Source organism: Myripristis murdjan, chromosome 22, assembly GCF_902150065.1.
Source record: "Myripristis murdjan chromosome 22, fMyrMur1.1, whole genome shotgun sequence".
Lineage (NCBI taxonomy): Eukaryota > Metazoa > Chordata > Actinopteri > Holocentriformes > Holocentridae > Myripristis > Myripristis murdjan.
Window position 1 is genome coordinate 27997225 of NC_044001.1, and position 18512 is coordinate 28015736.

An 18512-nucleotide genomic window follows, 5' to 3' on the forward strand; every position below is an offset into this window, starting at 1 on the left:
CCACTCTGAAGTCAAAATCTGTGAGGGCTTCAGGCATTTTCATGGTGAAAAGATGTGTCACCAAACATCTTGAGAGAAGTGGTGGATGACACTGGACCTTTATACTCACATGAAGCCTTTTAACACATCTGCGGCACAAGCTGCCATCTCCATGGTAACCAGCTGGATGTGTCTCCATTTAGGAAAGATGGCCGCCTGTTACTTCAATGTGTTTGTTTTGACAGACGATGAGGAAATACTGAAGCGCCATGCTTGTGATTTTGCATCATCAACATCTACAAATGTCTATACTTTATGTTTCTGCCAATCTTTTCCCAAAGCAGTTATATCAAAGCAGTCATATCTCAGAACTCTGAAATCATTTTTCCTCCCTTTTCTCCTTCCATTGGTTTCCATTCATTCTGCTATGATATGAAAATGAACTTTCAGAGACTTCAAACTTTCTTCACGCCAGTATTCCATCACCATAATAGTCCTCCACATTAGTTTTCCTAAAAGCAGCAGCACTGCTGTGTTCTGAAGACTTGAACTGGGCGGAGTGAATCCAGAAATTAGTCCCCGGGGAAACGTTTGCTTTACACAGCCAGTAATCAGGTGTGTGTTTTATGAATGTTAAGGACTTTGTTTGCCGCAGAAGCAGAACATTCTAAGCAGGGTGTTTCAGCAAAAAATTCACATTCGAATATGGAGAGATTTCATGGCAACAAAGGAATATTTGGCTAGTCCAACCAATGAAAATGTAAGACAGTAAATGGCAGCGTCTGCAACCTTACGATTCGCCAGGGACACTTTCTGTCTTTTGAACATCTGTTTAGTCATCACACACTTTCTTCAGATACACATTGTACATGTATAAAACAGCCTTTAGTCCTCAAATCAGAGGGCAGACATTAAGATTCAACCTGTGCTTGTGTTCTTGTGTCTCAGTGCCTCTCATGGCTGGTCGGCTGCTGAAAGTCTCCTCGCTGGCCACAGCAGCACTCGCCTCCTCTGGCTTTTACCTGCACAACAGACAGCTGGACCTCAATGACCTCAGCCTCATCCGCTTCGGACGAGCTGCAGTCACTGTGAGTAACTGCAGGACTTTGCCTTGTGTGATCTAGGATATAGCAGTTTGTAGCTGTAAAAAATCTTGCGATGCATTTCCAACCTAAAATGTTTCCTGTTCAAAAGGGACTTGAAAGCATTCATGATAACTAACTTATTTACAACCCTTAAGCCGTGTCCCCATTAGTTGGATATTTTTGGTTATTTAAGAACACAGCATTTGCAATCGTTTGAGTGAATGACAGCGCCAATTCTTTTTATTTTTGGGTATTTTCTTATCATCTTTTGAACATAGGACATAAGATAAAGCAAACCAAAACACCTACCTAGCTACACATGCACACACAATGAAAGACAAGATGCCAAGATGAAGACGATGAAATAAATTAATAAATAAAAATGCAAAAGCTACCAGACCAAAAGCAAAACATTTGAGTGACACGTACTCTTAAAATAAGCAAAATGAACTAAAATTACAGTTAGCTATCAGATATTAGATATTAACCTTGATTTGATAACACTGCTGAAGAAATTAAGAACTTTCAGAAATGTGGCATACAAATTCTTATTCCATTTGTATCATAGTGACATTTCAGATAACCGTGTGTAGAAAGAAGGAGGGGATGAAGATCTTCAGTACATGAGGATTAATTTTTTGCCACCATTCCACTCTTAAGAATTAGAGTTTAGATTGGGCCGCATTTTCTTTTCGGAACCCAACCCTGAGAGCGTAGTAACTAAGCCCGACGTGAACCTGACAGACATTCTTTTGTGTCTGAATTAGCCTACATGTTGCCTTCACTGTCATCACAAAACCTCCAGCACGATTCAGGAAGTTGCCCAGAACAGACAGTATGTCCGTCTTTTTTTTTTCACACTAATGTTTCACTAAAATAATGTCAATGTGACCAAACCCAACCTGAAGATAATTTCTAAAATTTTTTTCCAAACCAGGTTCAGGTTGGGTATCCACTCTCTATTCAGAATAGTTTTGTTAATTCACAGATAAACGTGGTGTGAAGTCAGAACAGTGAAGCCAACCCAACAACAGCAAAGTGCTGCATTACAACTTAAACATGCTGTGAAATCTTAGGCCATAGGCAATGCTTACCGTGGGAACAATGAGGCATCAGATGCCTCCTCAACAGAAATATGCTGAAGTGAAACCAATCGCCCAGATGAGCCCAACATCAGTTGAGAAAACTAGTGGCTGCAGTTGGGCCCCCAATAAATAACCAGCAGAAATAGAATGATTTAAAAAAAAAAAAAAAAAAAAAAAAAAAAAAAAAAAATCCCGTTCATTCCTTTTCTGAAATACACCTGAAAGAGATGTTTGGCTATGGAGAAAGTTAGATGACTACAGTATATTGTGATTATCCAACTGTGTTCATTTTGTGATAAAAGGAGGAAATAAACATGGGAAATAAGTGTTTTTAGTCACTGGACTGTCATTACTTTCACTGTCCCCACAAATAAAGGTTTTGAGCTGACCTGTTGTACATTAAAATGTGCATACATAATTATAAGCATGAAAGTAAACCATTGTTGTAACTGACAATAATAGCCATCCTTTATAGAAAATTTATGTATAACTGAGACTCACAGCCAAGTAATATTTTAGCCTATAATTAAGGGATGGTAATAATCAGTTTCTCTTTTCATAGTTTTACCTTTGAAAGCTGCAGATGCACTAGGCCTAATTCTTGTGCTCAAATCAGATTATTGCTTTTCCTGTTATAGCATACAGCATTATTTCAACCAGGGTAATGTTTCAACAGTAACAGTGACTTAATGTTGGCTTTTCCTTTCATTTATCACCCATCTGAATGTTCAATATATATGGGCTATGGGGTATCTATGACTGGTTCATAATTGACTATATATGTAATATATATGACAACATTTGTCTGGTATTTGGGTACATACTGTTTGTTACTTGTACTATAGCTGTTGTTGATACTACCACTACCAATATGGGACTCAAGAGGTCGCCAAAATGAACAAGTTTCAAATTCTAATGGCAGAAGCTTAAAGATTGCTGATAATTTACTGGTAAGTTATTCCCTAGTGGAGTTTCAAAGGTTCACTTGTGCTTATTCTGACACAGTGAGGATGATTGCACAGAACAGCTGTATCTATATAAATGGACATGATAAAAAAAAGTGCATAAAACCAGATTGAAGTAATCAAGAAGAAAAAGGAAAAGGAATAAAATGTTTCTGTTCATCTGGCCATCTTCAGTTCTTGCATATACAAACAGGAAGAGGCTATAGGTTCATTGAAATCACTTGGTTCTGATAGGTCATCTGTCAAAAAAAGTAAGTAAATAAGTAAGCAGGTAAATAACTAACTTACTTAATAAATAAATAAATAAATACATAAATAAATGACAGCATTAAAAAATTAGAAAAAAATCTGATAATTTTCAGAATATTAGCCAAAAACTGGCAAATATTGGGAAAATTACCTGAATGTTAGCAAAAAAAACCCAAAACAAAACAAGGAAACTATATTTATAATTTTAAAATTTTCATATTGTTTCTCTTTAAACATTAGATCAGTGATGGTGTGTCAACAACCAATTTTTTTTTAAATTGGATGTTGGATTTTGTGAAATGCGTCTTATTACACTTTCACAAGCATTTAACACTTTGAAACCTGACCAAATTCATTTGACTTCTTTCAAAAATATGTGAACAAAACAATGAATGGATGAACAAATTAGTAAGTTGCCATGTGTTGTCCATGTATTTGTATTTGAGCAAAGTATTCAAAATGTGCATTGATGGCTTGTCATGTCCTCTGCAGACGGCGATCATCAGCTACGACTACCTCACTTCTTTCAAGACCATTGAATATGGCACCGAAGAGTACTGGTCCCTCAGATCCAAGGTAGAAATACTTTCTTTTTGATAGCACAGGCTCTCTGAATTCAAGTAGTGATGTTTACTGTCTTCTCTACTTGTGTTGTCCTGTCGGGTTTTGAGTCTGATCTGTCGCAAGAATCTAATTGAATTGGTTTGGTTATTTGTGCGAGCCAAGCTTCTACCACCAGCTCTTCTGAAAATCCTCTTTCAAAGATAAACTCTGTTTAGCATCAATAGTCATTCCATGGCAGTAGCCAGAGGGTTGTGTAGGTCTTTCATGTAGCTTTTATAGGTATTTATGTGTTGTGCAAAACCTGAAATGTGAAAAAGTTGGGGGATTCAGTTTGATGTCCTGGGGCCATATTCCGGAAACCTCCTAACTCTCAAATCCTGTCTTAACAGTTTGGTGACCATAGTAAGTAGGTCTAGGACTGGCTTTAGGAAAATAGACATTTCAGATTTATAGTTCCTAGGTCAATGTTCCTAACTGAACTTAAGACAGAAAAAGTGTATCAAAGGCAGCAACGGCACAGACAAAAAAGAAATTAGGGCAAGAAACAAAGATGCAGACATTTACATAACATTCTGAGAAGAAACTCATTTTCAAAATTAACGTCTTGAATTTACAAGAAAAAAGTATTAAATTTAAAATACTAAACACAAATTTATGAGAAAAAAATCTAATTCTAAGACTGTAAAGTCGCAAATTTGTGAGAAATAACTCAAATTCTGATATTACTGAAACTGTTTTTCTGATTTTTTTTTTTTTTCTTGTAAAGTCGTAAAGTCTTGCCTGCAACATGTAGGTAGTCAAATATTTCTTTAAGAAAAAACAAGTTACAGTGTAACATTTAGTTCTGCAAAATGAGAAAAGTAGCATCGTAGTAGCGGTTCTGGGTAGCAAAAGCTGATAAATGATGTTGGATTGAGAATCAAGGATTTCCTGAGACAAGATAGGATAAGACAGGATTCCTAAAGGTGGTAGTGGGAAAGTGGAAAACCCTATCTCAGTCTCTTCCCATCATAACAACACATCAAATGGACTCTCACTTTCTTGATTTGATGTACTTCCTGTTGAACCAGGATGTTTGGGTGGGATACGGTGCAGGGAAGGATCATTCACAAGTGCAAACCAATAGGATTTCAGTTTAACAGTTAGAGTTTAGAAGTAGAAGCATTTTCGAAGTGATAGGTGGATGAAAGAGGAAGTTTAAATATTTGTGAAGGTTTTATTGGTTGAAAATTTAATTCATACCCACTAGTGCAGGATGATGTCACTATTTAAAACACTCTGCTTTACAGGAAGTAGGAGTCATGCAAGGTCATTCTAGACATACAGACTGTTCTACTTTTCAGTTGTTGCAGTTTAAGAACTGCAACAGTGATTCTGTATATTTAGCATAATATCTGCAAAATGTGTATACTTCATCTTTCTGATAATGTTTTCCTGAAGTACAAAGTTGTATTTAGAACTGTCATATCATTTTTCCAACATTTGCTCTGGCCATTGGTTCTATTCATATAAAAATGAACTTTCAGAGACTTCAAACTTTCTTCACAACAGTATTCCATCACTGTAATGAAGTCGTCCACATTAGATTCCCTAAAAGCAGCAGCACTGTTGTGTTTTCATGACTAAGAACCGAAAAACACTCTATTTCACGAGCCAGGTGTGGGACGAATAGATTAAATGTTGCAGATAAACTTCAGCAAATGACAGACAAATGACCATTAGCCTGATGAAAGTGTAGTTCTGAAACGTTACCATGAATATTTATTGTAAGTCAGACAATGTGTGGGAGTTTATTTGTTTATTTGAAGTTGAGTGGAGCGAAACAGTCTCTCCGCTGGAAAATAATCTCCAGGGAAATGTTTGCTTTACACAGCCAGTTTAAAGTTTTGTGGTTTATGAATGTTTGTGATGACTTTGCCACAGAAGCAAAACATTATAAGGTAGCTGTTTCAACCAAAAATTCAAATTTGAAAATTGAGGGATTTTGATAATATTTTGTGAAATCCTTTGAACCCTTGCATGAAAAGGTAGTTAAAGGGCCAAACGTTAAAAATCACTGTTATCTTTTTAAGGGAGAAGATATTAACAATGACAAAAGCTCAAGCCTTAAGATTTGAGGTTGAAAAAAAAGACCTCAAGTTCAAGTTTATTCTGAGCTCTGTTATAGCCTCAAAAGGCTTTACAAGCTCACAGTTTATAGAAAACAAAATAGCAGCAAATAGCAGCCGACCTTTGGCTGCTCAGCAGCCCATCTCTGATTGCAGAGGAATACACCCACAGCACATAATTTTTATACATGTGAACACATTATTATTTGTAGCAGGATCTGAAATACACCTTAAAACACCTGGTCAGGGAGGAAAGCCCACCTTCAGGATTTAAAGTTAATAACAGTAAATGCCAACTAACATCCTATCTGCCATTTGTGTTCATATTTGTTAAAAGGCCAAGTCATGGCTGAGTAGGGTTCACTCAGGAGACCGCTGCTTCAAAGGTCAAAGACTCAGCTGCTCTCAAAGTGTAAAAAGTAAAATGGTGCGCTGTAGGGGGTGTTGTTCCTCCGCCAAAGAGACGCAGTGAACCTTGAAGAGCACGGTTCAACATGGTTGGCCTTGTGTGTGTGTGTGTGTGTGTGTGTGTGTGTGTGTGTGTGTGTGTGTGTGTGTGTGTGTGTGTGTGTGTTTCTGTCTGTGTATAATACACACACACACACACACACACAGTGCAGCCCCTTGGGGCCCGCTGGTCAAGCCTGGCTACACAGCCTGATTAGAATTAATGCATGGTGGTGATTTAATACAGAGAAGAGGCTTGCCTCCTAATTATTATGAAGTCGTGGAGGTGAGGCAGCAGCGCGGACTTGTTTAGCATCATTATGCCGGCGATTTTTCTGCACTCGTTTTCTGTCAACAGCAGACAGCAGGGAGAAAAGAGAGGTCATTGCTTAGTAAACCTGGGTCCCATTCACTCTTATTAGGACAAAAGACTGATTGGTAACCCGCTTACACTCTATACATACAATGGATGCTACCCGCTCCCCTCAGGCCACAGATAGAGGATTTCAAAAGCCACATGAACTAGGTGGATAAATTCTCTCATGCCAAGGGCTCTGTGTTTATTGTCCCCCACCTAATGTCTCTACGTTTATTGTCCCCCCACCGATTCAGTGTGCATCTGTTTGTTTGTTTGTCACACAGTAGCGTAACTTGGATGCTGGGATTTCCACCAAATTTGGTTGGACGGCTTGTCATTAGCCAAGGAGGAAACAGAGCATAGGGACTGTTGGTGGGGCACAACATGTTTTCCTGTCTAGCTGACACTGAGCAGACATGTCACCTGTTGAGCAGGTTTAGGATGCTCTGGATTGCCATGTTCTGCAGCGCGTTCCCGCCCATACTCAGCAACTATCAACAGCCAATGAAGTGGACTGAGACAGTGTTCCACAATAGGGCTGCACGATTCTTGATACAATGTGAATCACAATTTTTTCTCTCTAAGAGGTGAGATCATGATTCTCTCACACGATTCTTACTTTTTCAACAAAAAAATGTATTGGACTCTTAGATGCTTGATGCTCTGACTCTAACGAGCAGGCTGACTAAGTTTCTGACTGCCTTGTTCCTGCTTGTTTTACATGTGCCATGTCAGGTTACTATGGTAACGGCGACTTACAGTGATATGATATATATTGCAACAAGGATTCTTCCAAAGCAAAGAAGTCAACACATGAATGTAGCGTGACGTTAACGCATAGGGGAACAGAAGCAAGTGAATCGTGTTGATTTACAAATGAGATTGCATAGATGTATCAATCTGTCATTGTACCAATCCTGTCATCACATATTGGATAAAATTAATAATCACCCATACTTCAAAAGGTTGGATCAGTCCTTTAAGTCAGTACATGCCCTTATGCTTGAATGTACATTTATGAGTCTTTAGTCGCTGCCAAGGTTATGGTATTATTGAATTCTGTTTTATTTTTTTCTCCCCTCTAGAGGCTGCTGTGCTTTTGTTGTGTCTGTCCTTTAGACATTGGCCTTGTGTTAAAAACTGAATATCAGCTAGTCTGTGTTATCCTCCTCTGGTACTGTAGGTGGTTCCTTACTGACTACAGCTATTGAGTATGAGTATGTTGGGAATACAGAACACTTGTCATTTGATTAAAAACAAGACAAATTTAATAGGTTATTAGGCTAAATAAAGATTATCAACCATGGTAATTAAAAGCAATCAAACAAACAAGAAAAAGAAAACATTTGTGTTGCCCTGGGTCAAGTCCCATGGTCAGTTGGTCAGATGTATCAAGGTACCACTTTATGACATCCAGCTGTATGTGTGCTTCTCATCTCAACCAACACATTTGACTTCTTGGTTAATGAGCTTTCAGTTCTGCACTGGTAGCGTCTCCTCTTCTTCCTCCTCTGCAAGCATCTTACCCTCTCTTTTTCCCTCAGTGGACAAGGCAAGCTGCTATCAGTCTCTTTGAAGAGGTTCATTGAAAAGCCACTTAACCAGCCACTCCTCCAGCCACCAGGCTCATCAAAGGTTGCCCTGAGTGAACCGAGTGGCCATTCACAGCCAATTAGTATATATCATACAACAAGCAGGGGAGCTCTCTCAAGTATGGTGGATGAGACGGTGAACATGCCTTGCACCGAGTGGGCCGATGCACTGCTTTTATTGCCTTCTGCAGAAAAGTAATGTTCTGGTGTAAAGCCTGATTTCTCCAAGCCTTTGGGCTGTGTATTTTTTAGTAGCTGCTTGGATCCCAAATCTACAGAATAATACTGCATGATAAGCTGAAATGTTTCTGTGAACTCTAAAACAAAACAAAATGTCCTCTAGATGAACATGTTTTCCCATGTGGCAATCAAATGCTTAAGGCTCATCCTGAGCCATGTTTCCACCATCTTAATGGTAAGTCTGCTAGGCCTAAAAGCCAGAATTACAGCACAACAGTGCAGAGCTGTGTTTGTGTACCTCCTCCCCAGAAAAGTGCAGTTGTCACCACAAGGACACTCCAGTATTGTACAAATAAAACAATGTACATTTCTGTATTATAACATTAACTTAAGGCTATATGCCTTTAAGCCATTCCTTAACTCACAATGTAAATGATTACTTTTTTGTTTTCAGAGTGGCTCAAACATTTTGTGAGTCCAATCATATTTATTACTGCCCGTTAAAATGTGTACATGTTTGTTTTGGGTGCAGAAGCTCACATGAAAATGTTACGCCCTCAGTGTGGCATTGGATGGATTGGATTGTATGGATAAGGCCCATATCTGACATAGCTCAGTAGGCCCCTTGTGAGGTCTCATTTGAATGAATACTGCCCACTACCTAACATGAGTCTGACACCTGTGCTTGTGTACATGTTTTTCTGGAGCAATCTGAGGGTGATATGATGCGACGGAGGTGAAATATAGCCTACTAAAACATAATTCTGTTGTATCTTACACTGGACTTGATAAGCTTTCAGAAAGGGTCCAGCTTGTTGACTGTCATGGACATTTACTGCAGATTAAAAAGGTACCTTCAGATAGTTAAATGCATTTGTATTTGGTCGAACATAATGATAAGTGCAACAGGTTTATTTTATTTTATACTTAGGGATGTATGTATGTGTTAACTTTTTTTTTTTTTTTTTTTTTTGATGTTGTTGGTATTGTATTTCATCATCTAGCTAAATATTATAGGCATTTAAAGGCCACCGCAGTGTGCAGCTGCAGTCGTCTTCCCTAGTTGATGCTGTGGCTACCTGATCTGTGCGTCTTGCCCAATCGCTACTTTGCATGTGTAGCTGTCAACAGAGATGGGATGGGACGGATGAATTTTACCTTCTCATTCACTTGCACTGAAAAAGCTACAAATGTATATAGATCATGTAAATCCAGCTATACTCATCTCTATGCACCACCTTTATTCTGTTGATCATTACCGAAAGATAGTGAGTCTGCATCTCTCTCTCTCTCTCTCTCTCTCTCTTTCTCTCTTTCTCTCTGTGTGTCTCTCTCTCTCTCTCTACCTCCCCTCTTGTTTTAATACCCTTCTTTTCTTACCTTTCTTCTCCTCCCATCATCCTCGTCCTTTATCTTGCCGTTTTCCCTGGGAATTGGATTACAGCCCACTCCTACACAAACTTAGTGAGCATTCGATCTACCTGACTGTGTGTTTACAGGGTGGAGGGTATAGTTTGTGCGTATGTGTGTATGTGTTTTACTTGAAAGTGAACAATCCTGGACCTTAACCTGAATCACTGCAGTCTATGCAGACTGAGGAGGTCACTGCAGGCTAACTGGCTATTAACTTCCTCCTCTAAGTGTGTGTAAGGCCAAAAAGGATCTCTGGCATCAAACCAAAATCACAATAGTGAAAAACATTCCTCTCCTGTGCTTTTATCTTATCTGCTCTCTGATATTTGATGTTGCCTATACAAAGTTGATAACTTTGTACAGCCAAAATGAGACCATGGTAAAAGTAGGTGGGGGTGGGTGTTTGAATAATTCCCCATGATTACTAAAGAGCATTTTTGCATGAAATGCCCATCCCTAACACCTGTCTCTCTTTGTGCTGTAAATTTACCACATATCCTGCAAAAGCAGACACAGTATCTTAACTTGTTTCAGACCAATAAATCACACGTTCACTTTAAAAAAAAACATTCTACCAGTACATACGTGTGTCACCCAATCCATTGTAGGAAGAGACGAATGTTGATGTAGTCAAGTTGTGCCACAGCCAGAGAGATCATAGCATATTCTCTGTGTACAGCAGATCTTTCACTCCACCTAATTTCAAGTCATCAAAACACAACAGTTCTGCTGCTTTTAGGAAAATGAATGTGTACGACTTTATTAAAGTGATGGAATACTGGTGTGAAGAAAGTTTGAAGTCCCTGAAAGCTCATTTTCATATCATAGTAGAATGAATGGATAAAAGAGGAAAAATGACATCAGTTCTAAAATACAACTGATTGCTTTATGAAAAGATAAGCACATGAAGTGTATGCATTTTTTAGATATTATGCTAACAATGTAAAATAACTGGCATGGTCCTTTAAGTACAGTACAACAGCAAAAGGTAACAAATACATAATTTAATGAGGAAATTTAAGAGAACAAATGTGAAAGATTTTATCAAACTTAGGCTTTTCATAGACTAAAACTATTGTAATTTCCTTGACTAAAACTAATAAAAATTCAAATGACTAAATTGTGACTAAAACTGAAAATAAATCAAATATGGCTGTCAGAATGAATACTGTTGATCACTGCTAGTGTTGACCTTTTCAGTGTGTGAAGTAGTCTTGTGATAACGGATGGAGTTCCTCACTGCCAGAGAAGTTGTAGTAGTTTCAAGCAGGGACTACACAAGGGAGACAAATCTCCTGTCTCTAGAGGATGTACTATTAAATCCTAAATAAAACACACATGCACGCACACACACATGCACACTGTCTCCTGCTTCTTTATGGCTGTCTGTCTTGCTCTCATGTTCTTTTATTTAATTTAATTTTTAATTTTTTTTTTTTGCAAAGGCCCTCTCCAGTCCCATGCTGACGAGGCTGATTAGAAGGCATAAGGGGGAGAGAGAGCATAAAACACACATCAACAGAAATCAAATGAGAGCACAAGACATGGGAGAGCATTGGCTGATGTGGTTAGGTCCTTATCTTTGAGCTGATTATGCAATTCTAAACATCTCTCTCTCTCTCTCTCTCTCTCTCTCTCTCTCTCTCTCTCTCTCTCTCTCTCTCCCCCTCTCTCCTTTCCTCTTAGGGACTGTGGTTCAGGGAATTCAGGCTCCTCAACTATTAGCATCTCATTACGAGCCACGCCAACAGCTGATTGGGAAATTAAATGTAGCTTACTTAACTCGCATGAATAATGCATGACGGGCCTAGCTGAGTCCTAGGGGAGGGAAAAAACGAGAGAGAGTGAGTGTGAAGGTTATTGTGTGACTCTTTCGCTGTGGACTAAACTGTTGGCTAATGTTTTTGGCTACTCTGCCCTCCACTTGGAATTCCAGTGTATTTAGAGCTTTACTTTTAATGTTCATAGGGACTTTTACCGATTTACATGAAAGGACAAACAAAATGCCAAATCTATATCCAGATATGATATATCTGGATATAGATTTGGTGCTCTCTGTCTAGGTGGACAGCAGTGTGTAAGGTTAGACTGATTTATCAGGATGATATTGCCCTTTTATTAACTTTTTATTTTTATACCTTTTACTTGATGCTATGAGCAAAAATCACTATTTGTTTTTATTTTGCTTTTTTTAACAGTAATTTTCTTGTGATTTTTTTGTAGTTTCTTGTAAAATTTCTGTTTTCTGTTTTCTGTTCTTTTTGAGGTAATTTTCTTAATTTTTTTTCTTCTCCCTATTTCATAAATTTGGTGGCAATTTCATTAGATTTCATTAGATTTTAAATATGATAATTTTGGACAACAAAGTGAATTAGCCCAGTTTTCAAAGGGTTAAGAATTAGATATCCAGTCATCCACCTCCAGTATTATGGAGGTTACTCTCAAGTTCGCGTTTGTTTAGAGGCCCAAATCACTGTTTGCAGTCTCAACGGGGTTTATAGGCGATTTTCTTACAGTGATGGACTACTGGTGTGAAGACAGTTTGAAGTCTTTGAAAGTTCATTTTGAATGAATGAATGGAAACCGATGGCTGGATGAAACAGAGGAAAAATTAAATTGGAGTTCTAAAATATGACTGCTTGCTTTGGGAAAAAGATTAGCAGAAATGTGTAGATATCACGCTAAACAAGCAAAGTCACTGGTACGGTTTTTTAACCGCAATACTTTGGGGAAGGCTGAGAACTACAGGGCCTAGCTTGCTGTTTGTTTGATGGTCCTTCAAAGTTCAGTAGAGCGGACAACAGAGTGAATAATTATTGACTAATTTTTCATTTTGAGGTGCAAGATTCTTTTAAAGGAACTGCCAACCCACCTAAAACAATTTCATCGGTATGGGTTCCAGTAGACAGTGTTACTGTCTCCTTATTGCTTATATACTGTTTCAGATGTTCAGGGATAAAATTATGGGTGAAGCTCACAATAAATCATATTTTGTGAAGCATGAAAATGACCAAATTTAAAGAATTTAGATGGTAGCACAAAATTTGCCCTTGGCAGCATCAGTCAGAAACTATTAGTTTGGGTCTTCAAAAACCTGTAACCATCAAATCTTAGTAGTGTGATTTGATTACAGTTGACGAGAGAGAATCAACCTTTGATTATGAGCACAGTTTAGAAGCAGCGTCATGTACTGGGGAGTGGATGAGAGGTCACCAGAAATCACACAGATGTTTCATCACAAAATTATTGACTCAAAAAATGGGGGTATGGAAGGAAAGACAAAAAGGCAGGCAGATTAAGCAAAGGACGGAGAGGAAGATTAAACGGTGTTGCAGAGAGCAAAGACAAACAGATACTGATGTCTAATGACCCCCTTGCTTCCTCAGCTGCATGAGAAAAAGGCAGGAGCTTAAAGGAGAGTTAATTTCAGAGGCGACCATTTTGAAGGTGGCTTTTCATGGCTGACACGAAAGGGAAAAAGCGCTGATTCACTCTGCACATCTGCGCAGTATCATGCAAATTCATTTCCAGTATATCTCCACAGGGTTGGAGATAAGGACTTGTATTGCGTTCATGCCCTATGCTCTGATGAAAAGCATGCCCCGTTTCAAACAAACCTCTTTTGAATATTTGAAAGAGGGGCATTTTCACATGGGAAAGCTCATTCATAGCAAACGTATTTTTCTCTCTGTTAAGTTAATCATGTGGGCTGAATGTAGATATATCTAAGGTTGCTACAGCAAGAACAAGAAGGTAGTCAGTAGAGCGCAGACCTCTGTCAAGGTCACAGCTGGAGGTTACAACTCCTGTTTGTAGGACGTATTTCCAGTGGTCCACGGTCCCTGAGCATTTATTATTATTATTGTTATTACTATTTTTGTGTGTGTGTGTGTGTGTGTGTGTGTGTGTGTGTGTGTGTGTGTGTGTGTGTGTGTGAATAATCAGACTCATTCAAATATAGCCTGTTAAATAAAAGTGATTCTGAATTCAGTGGCAAGGGTGATGGGGTGGCTACATTTCTAATTGACTGACCTCTTCCCTTGGAGTCCTCTGTTGCCGTATTGGCTTCTTCTTGGCACTTATTAATGAGAAACAGGCTAGTTGTCTGAGATGGCTTAGAGGGTAAATGTTATTGTCATTTATTCTGCATTGACAGGTACCAGAGTGTGTGTCTGCGCCAAGACAAAGAGTTGGGACTGAAAAGACTAATATTTGAGTACAGCTTAGTTATCTTCTGTAGAGTTTTACACAAGATTTTGTGACAAGACAGTGAATGCAACCATCGATGTGAATGAATGAATATGTTTCATATTTTTGTGTCACTTGTTTAATTTGGTTCTTTCATCTAGTTTTAGGGCTAGGGACTAGGGAAAATCTGTTCACATTTTAGGTCATATTTATGTAGAAATACAAAAAATTCAAAAGGATTTACAAACTCTCAGGCACCACAGTAGCTCAGAGTTTTTAACCTTTTGAAACCTGAGCTTTCTGTTTTTTTTTTTTTTTTTTTTTTTTTTTTTTGTTTTAAGATAATTTTGTTGGCATTTCTGCTTTTTTTGACAGTCATAGTAGAGCGAGACAGGAAAGGAAGGGGAGAGAGAGGGGAAGACATGCAGCAAATGGCCTGGGCTCAGAGAATCAAACCCAGGACGCTGCAATCAGGACTCAGCCTTAACAACGTACGCACTCTTATCCTGTGAGGGGGGCACCCCCTGTGCTTGATTTCTTTCAAAAACATGGAGAAAGGGGTGAACAAATTAGCAAAAAATAAATAAATAAATAAATCACCAGAACACTAGCAAAAAATGAGCACAATAAATAAATAAATAAAAATACCAGAAAAGTTGGAAAGTTGAAAATGATCAAAAAGTACTAACAAAATTACAATGAAATGTAAATTGTCAGATTAGTGGCTGTCAGATATCTGGTGTTTAAATGCCTGTGTCATTTAAATTCTTGAAGTATTTCCAAAAGTAGTGAAAAAGAGTGTATGATTGATGAATATATTTTTACATTTTTAATTGCAGAATTTGCCATTCAATTAAAATAAATAAATGAAAAATGAAAAACAAAAAAAAAAAACACCCTCCTCAAAATTTAAAAAAAGAAAAACAAAATGTTAGGGTTAGATAAGACCTGTCAAAATAAGAGCCTGGGTCTCAAAGGGTTGGTAGGCGTGCACTTAGCTCTTGAATCACTAGATGTCACCAGTCACCACAGCCTCCACGGTGAGCAGTGCTGTAGTCTCCCATAGGAAGAGAGGGAGGGTGCTGGGCTCTGATAAGGGCCCAGCACCACCACTCCAGCTCAAGCTGTTCTGAGGGACGTATGTAAATCTGGGATGGGGGAGATACATAACTCCTGACCTTGAGGAGCTTGTGACGACAGCATTTCAAGCAAACAGGTCTGTGGCGGGAAAATCCTTGAGGGATAAGGAAAGGAGGGAGCATTTAACATTTGTTTCCTAGCTGCCTGCTGCATTTAGAGCAACAATGACAAGCTGAGTTCCAGCAGCAGACAGACATACTTAATTTCTCTGTCACTTTTGTTCTCTTCCTGCCAGTGAGGGCATTGGTGAACCAAACAGCAGCTGGCATGATGCCTGGGAGGTTCGGACTCGAATGTCATGTTTTTGAGGGAGCAACCAGTCAAACATGCTCTCCCATCATAATTAATGTAGAAAACAATTAGTATCTGACACAAGCGCTTTTCAAACTTTTCATGTTGTAGACCCCCAGGTTGACTCTCAGTAAGCCCTGGACCCCCACTTCAAATTGGTTTGCCCTTGGAACTCTGATAAGAAAAGATACTTTCGTTTGTGGCGAGGTTAAATCACAATCACTGTTATGTTTTTTGTGTCCTAGTGAATTAACCCATTGACACGAGCAAAAATGGGAAAAAGGCCATGAAACAAATGACTGGAAAAATGAGCAAATAAATAAATTAATGAATAAACGGGGGGAAAAAATCCTAATTAAAAAAACAAACATAAAACTAGCAAACAAAACAAAACTTTACTGAAAGTCAACACAAAAAAAACAAACAAACTATGTTTTATTTAGTTTAGTATGATTTAAACAACATAAAAGATATTAGCAAAAAAAGACAAGAAAATTAGCAAAACCAATTCCAGGAAGTTAATAAAGAAAAAACTCCTCGCAAAATGAAAAGAAAATTATGCTTGTAATTATTAAAATCGTATATGTAAAGGTCAGATCGCTGATGCTGGATCAGATTTTCTGTGTTTAAAAGCTTGTGACAGGCGTCTGGATGCAGCGGCATTTAAACTCTTCCTTATTTTGCTGAGGGCTTGCTGCAAGGCCCCCAAGGACCCACAGATCTAGGATGCACAGTTAGCAAGCTTTCTTAATTGAAATACTTGGCGCAGATCAGTGGTTCATACTTGAACTAAAATCAGAAGACGGGTTGAGAATTCTCCAGTTATTCCAGAAGCTTTGCTTGGTTGAATGTTTGACACAAACAGCTTTGTAAGCTTTGTTTTTTTTAGTATTGGTTTCATGGGTTTGAGGTGTAATCAACCTGTTGTGTGCATTTTCTAAATTTCTGAAAACACTCATCATGACCTGGCCTTTTACACAAACCACTGCTACCAGCATGTCAACCACAGGCATCAAATGAGTATGACAAGGTGTGGCAGCCTGTGAGAACTCTTGTCCATGTGGCAGTCCAAAACTGAGCTTGTTGTGTCAAACATTGCAGTGGGTGAGCACAATGCCAGAAATCCATTTAGATGCCAAAAACATCACATCAGGAAGTATTCAGGACTGTTTCTTGTAGCGTGATAGTTCAGTGACCCACATGTAATAATTTATCGCACTCCAATATCGTCACTACGTGCAGGATTCAGTATTTGTTATTGGTGTTTCCTTAAATGTAATGAATGAAAGCAGGTTTGGATGTTTAGGTGGCATACGATAAAGATGCAGGGTCTTTGCCATAGCTTGAAGGACACTACCTCTGATTTTTGAATGTTTGGCCCCTTAGAGTTTATCCACATTTTATGTTACAACAAAGCATTAAGTAAATCATGCATGGTTAGGAAAGATTTTACAACCTTTAATCAAAATGTTCAAATAATGAATTTTTGGTAGAAACACGTATAATGTTCTGCTTCTCTGGCTAACAAAGTCATGGGCATTCATAAACCACAGAGCTGATAATTGGCTATGGAAAGCAGGGGTGGATTCAGAATATTTTCAAGTGGAGGGCATAGTGGGGAACAACTCTTAAATTGGGGGGCATTCCATAAGCATCAATAGAAATGAAGGCTGCCTCCAACCTCTCTCTTCAACTTTTAGACTGCAGCTGAAACAATTAGGCCTGTTTTTCTTAAATTGTACAGTAATTCAGTGTATTTCTGTCTTCATGGTGTTTTTGCTGGCTACATTAATTGTTGTACCCTGTAAGGAAGCTGTGCATGACCTTTACATTTTGCACTGTCAACATTAAAATTCTCCACTTGTTGTTATTCTCATGAACATCTGGCTCTTATGTGCAGTGAGTAAACTCATTAACAGTAGCCTAAGACAGATTAAGCGGGGGAAATGTGTTATGCAGGACTAACACTATTTGCAGCACTGTCAGTTTTCACATGTTGTGATTGGAGGGCCATCAAAAGTGAATACTTCATTTTTTGACTGCATACAACTAGTACACATGTACTGATATATCTCCACAGCACAGTAAAACATGTAACTCTATTCCCTTTGAAGACCTCACCTGAAATCTTGTGTCTGAAGTGAACTCTCACCATTATGCTGCTGCTTTTTTTTTTTTTTTTTTTTTTTTTTTGCTCCTAAAAAAGTTTACAGTGATGCTTGTCTAAGCAAATGGCCCTAAATCTCAATGTAGTTCATTTAAAAACTTAAGCATAAACTTGAATTTATTCATCACATATCCATTTAAGCCCCCACCTCACAGCCTGCAGCTCTGAATCAACCCTGTATTTATCATTAATCTATTTTAAGACCACACTTGAGATCAAGTAGCTCCACCTGACTCTTCCCTGCTCCTGCTACCAGGATTCTCTTGATAAAATAACATACAACACTTCTGGTAGGCTGTCAGTTTTATCAATTTTGATTTGTTCTGTCTTTGGGGAAGAAGACTTGGTATAAGGCATATACTTAAACATGTTCACCACGAATAATTTTGAGACTCTGTCTCTTCTCCTCTTGTCATGTCCCTGCCCTCCTGATCCTAAAGATAAGACATGGCTGCAGTGATGTTTGTCTAAACACCAATAGGCTGTATCCCATTTTAAAACTACAGTGTAACATCCCATTTATTCATCAGAAATCATTTTATTAGCAGACCTCACGTCTTCCAGCTCTACCTTCCTCTTACCTGCTGCATGTATCAGGGTGTTTTTTACATAAATGCTAAGGCTTATGTCACTGTTGGGCTGTGTTGTGTAAAAAAACAAAACAAAACAAAAAAACATTTGGTTTACTTAGCCTAGTTCCT

At 38.4% G+C, this 18512-nt stretch overlaps 1 protein-coding gene across 2 annotated transcripts in view; it reads left to right on the forward strand.

Annotated features, from left to right (window-relative positions):
- adck1 (aarF domain containing kinase 1) overlaps positions 1-18512 on the forward strand; it is a 118027-nt gene that overhangs the window by 2146 nt on the left and 97369 nt on the right. For both annotated transcript variants that reach the window (XM_030045073.1, XM_030045074.1), the window contains exons 2-3: positions 928-1067; positions 3856-3939. In XM_030045073.1, the coding sequence (XP_029900933.1) occupies positions 936-1067; positions 3856-3939 (216 nt within the window). In that variant the 5' untranslated portion in view covers positions 928-935. The remainder of the gene's footprint in view (positions 1-927; positions 1068-3855; positions 3940-18512) is intronic.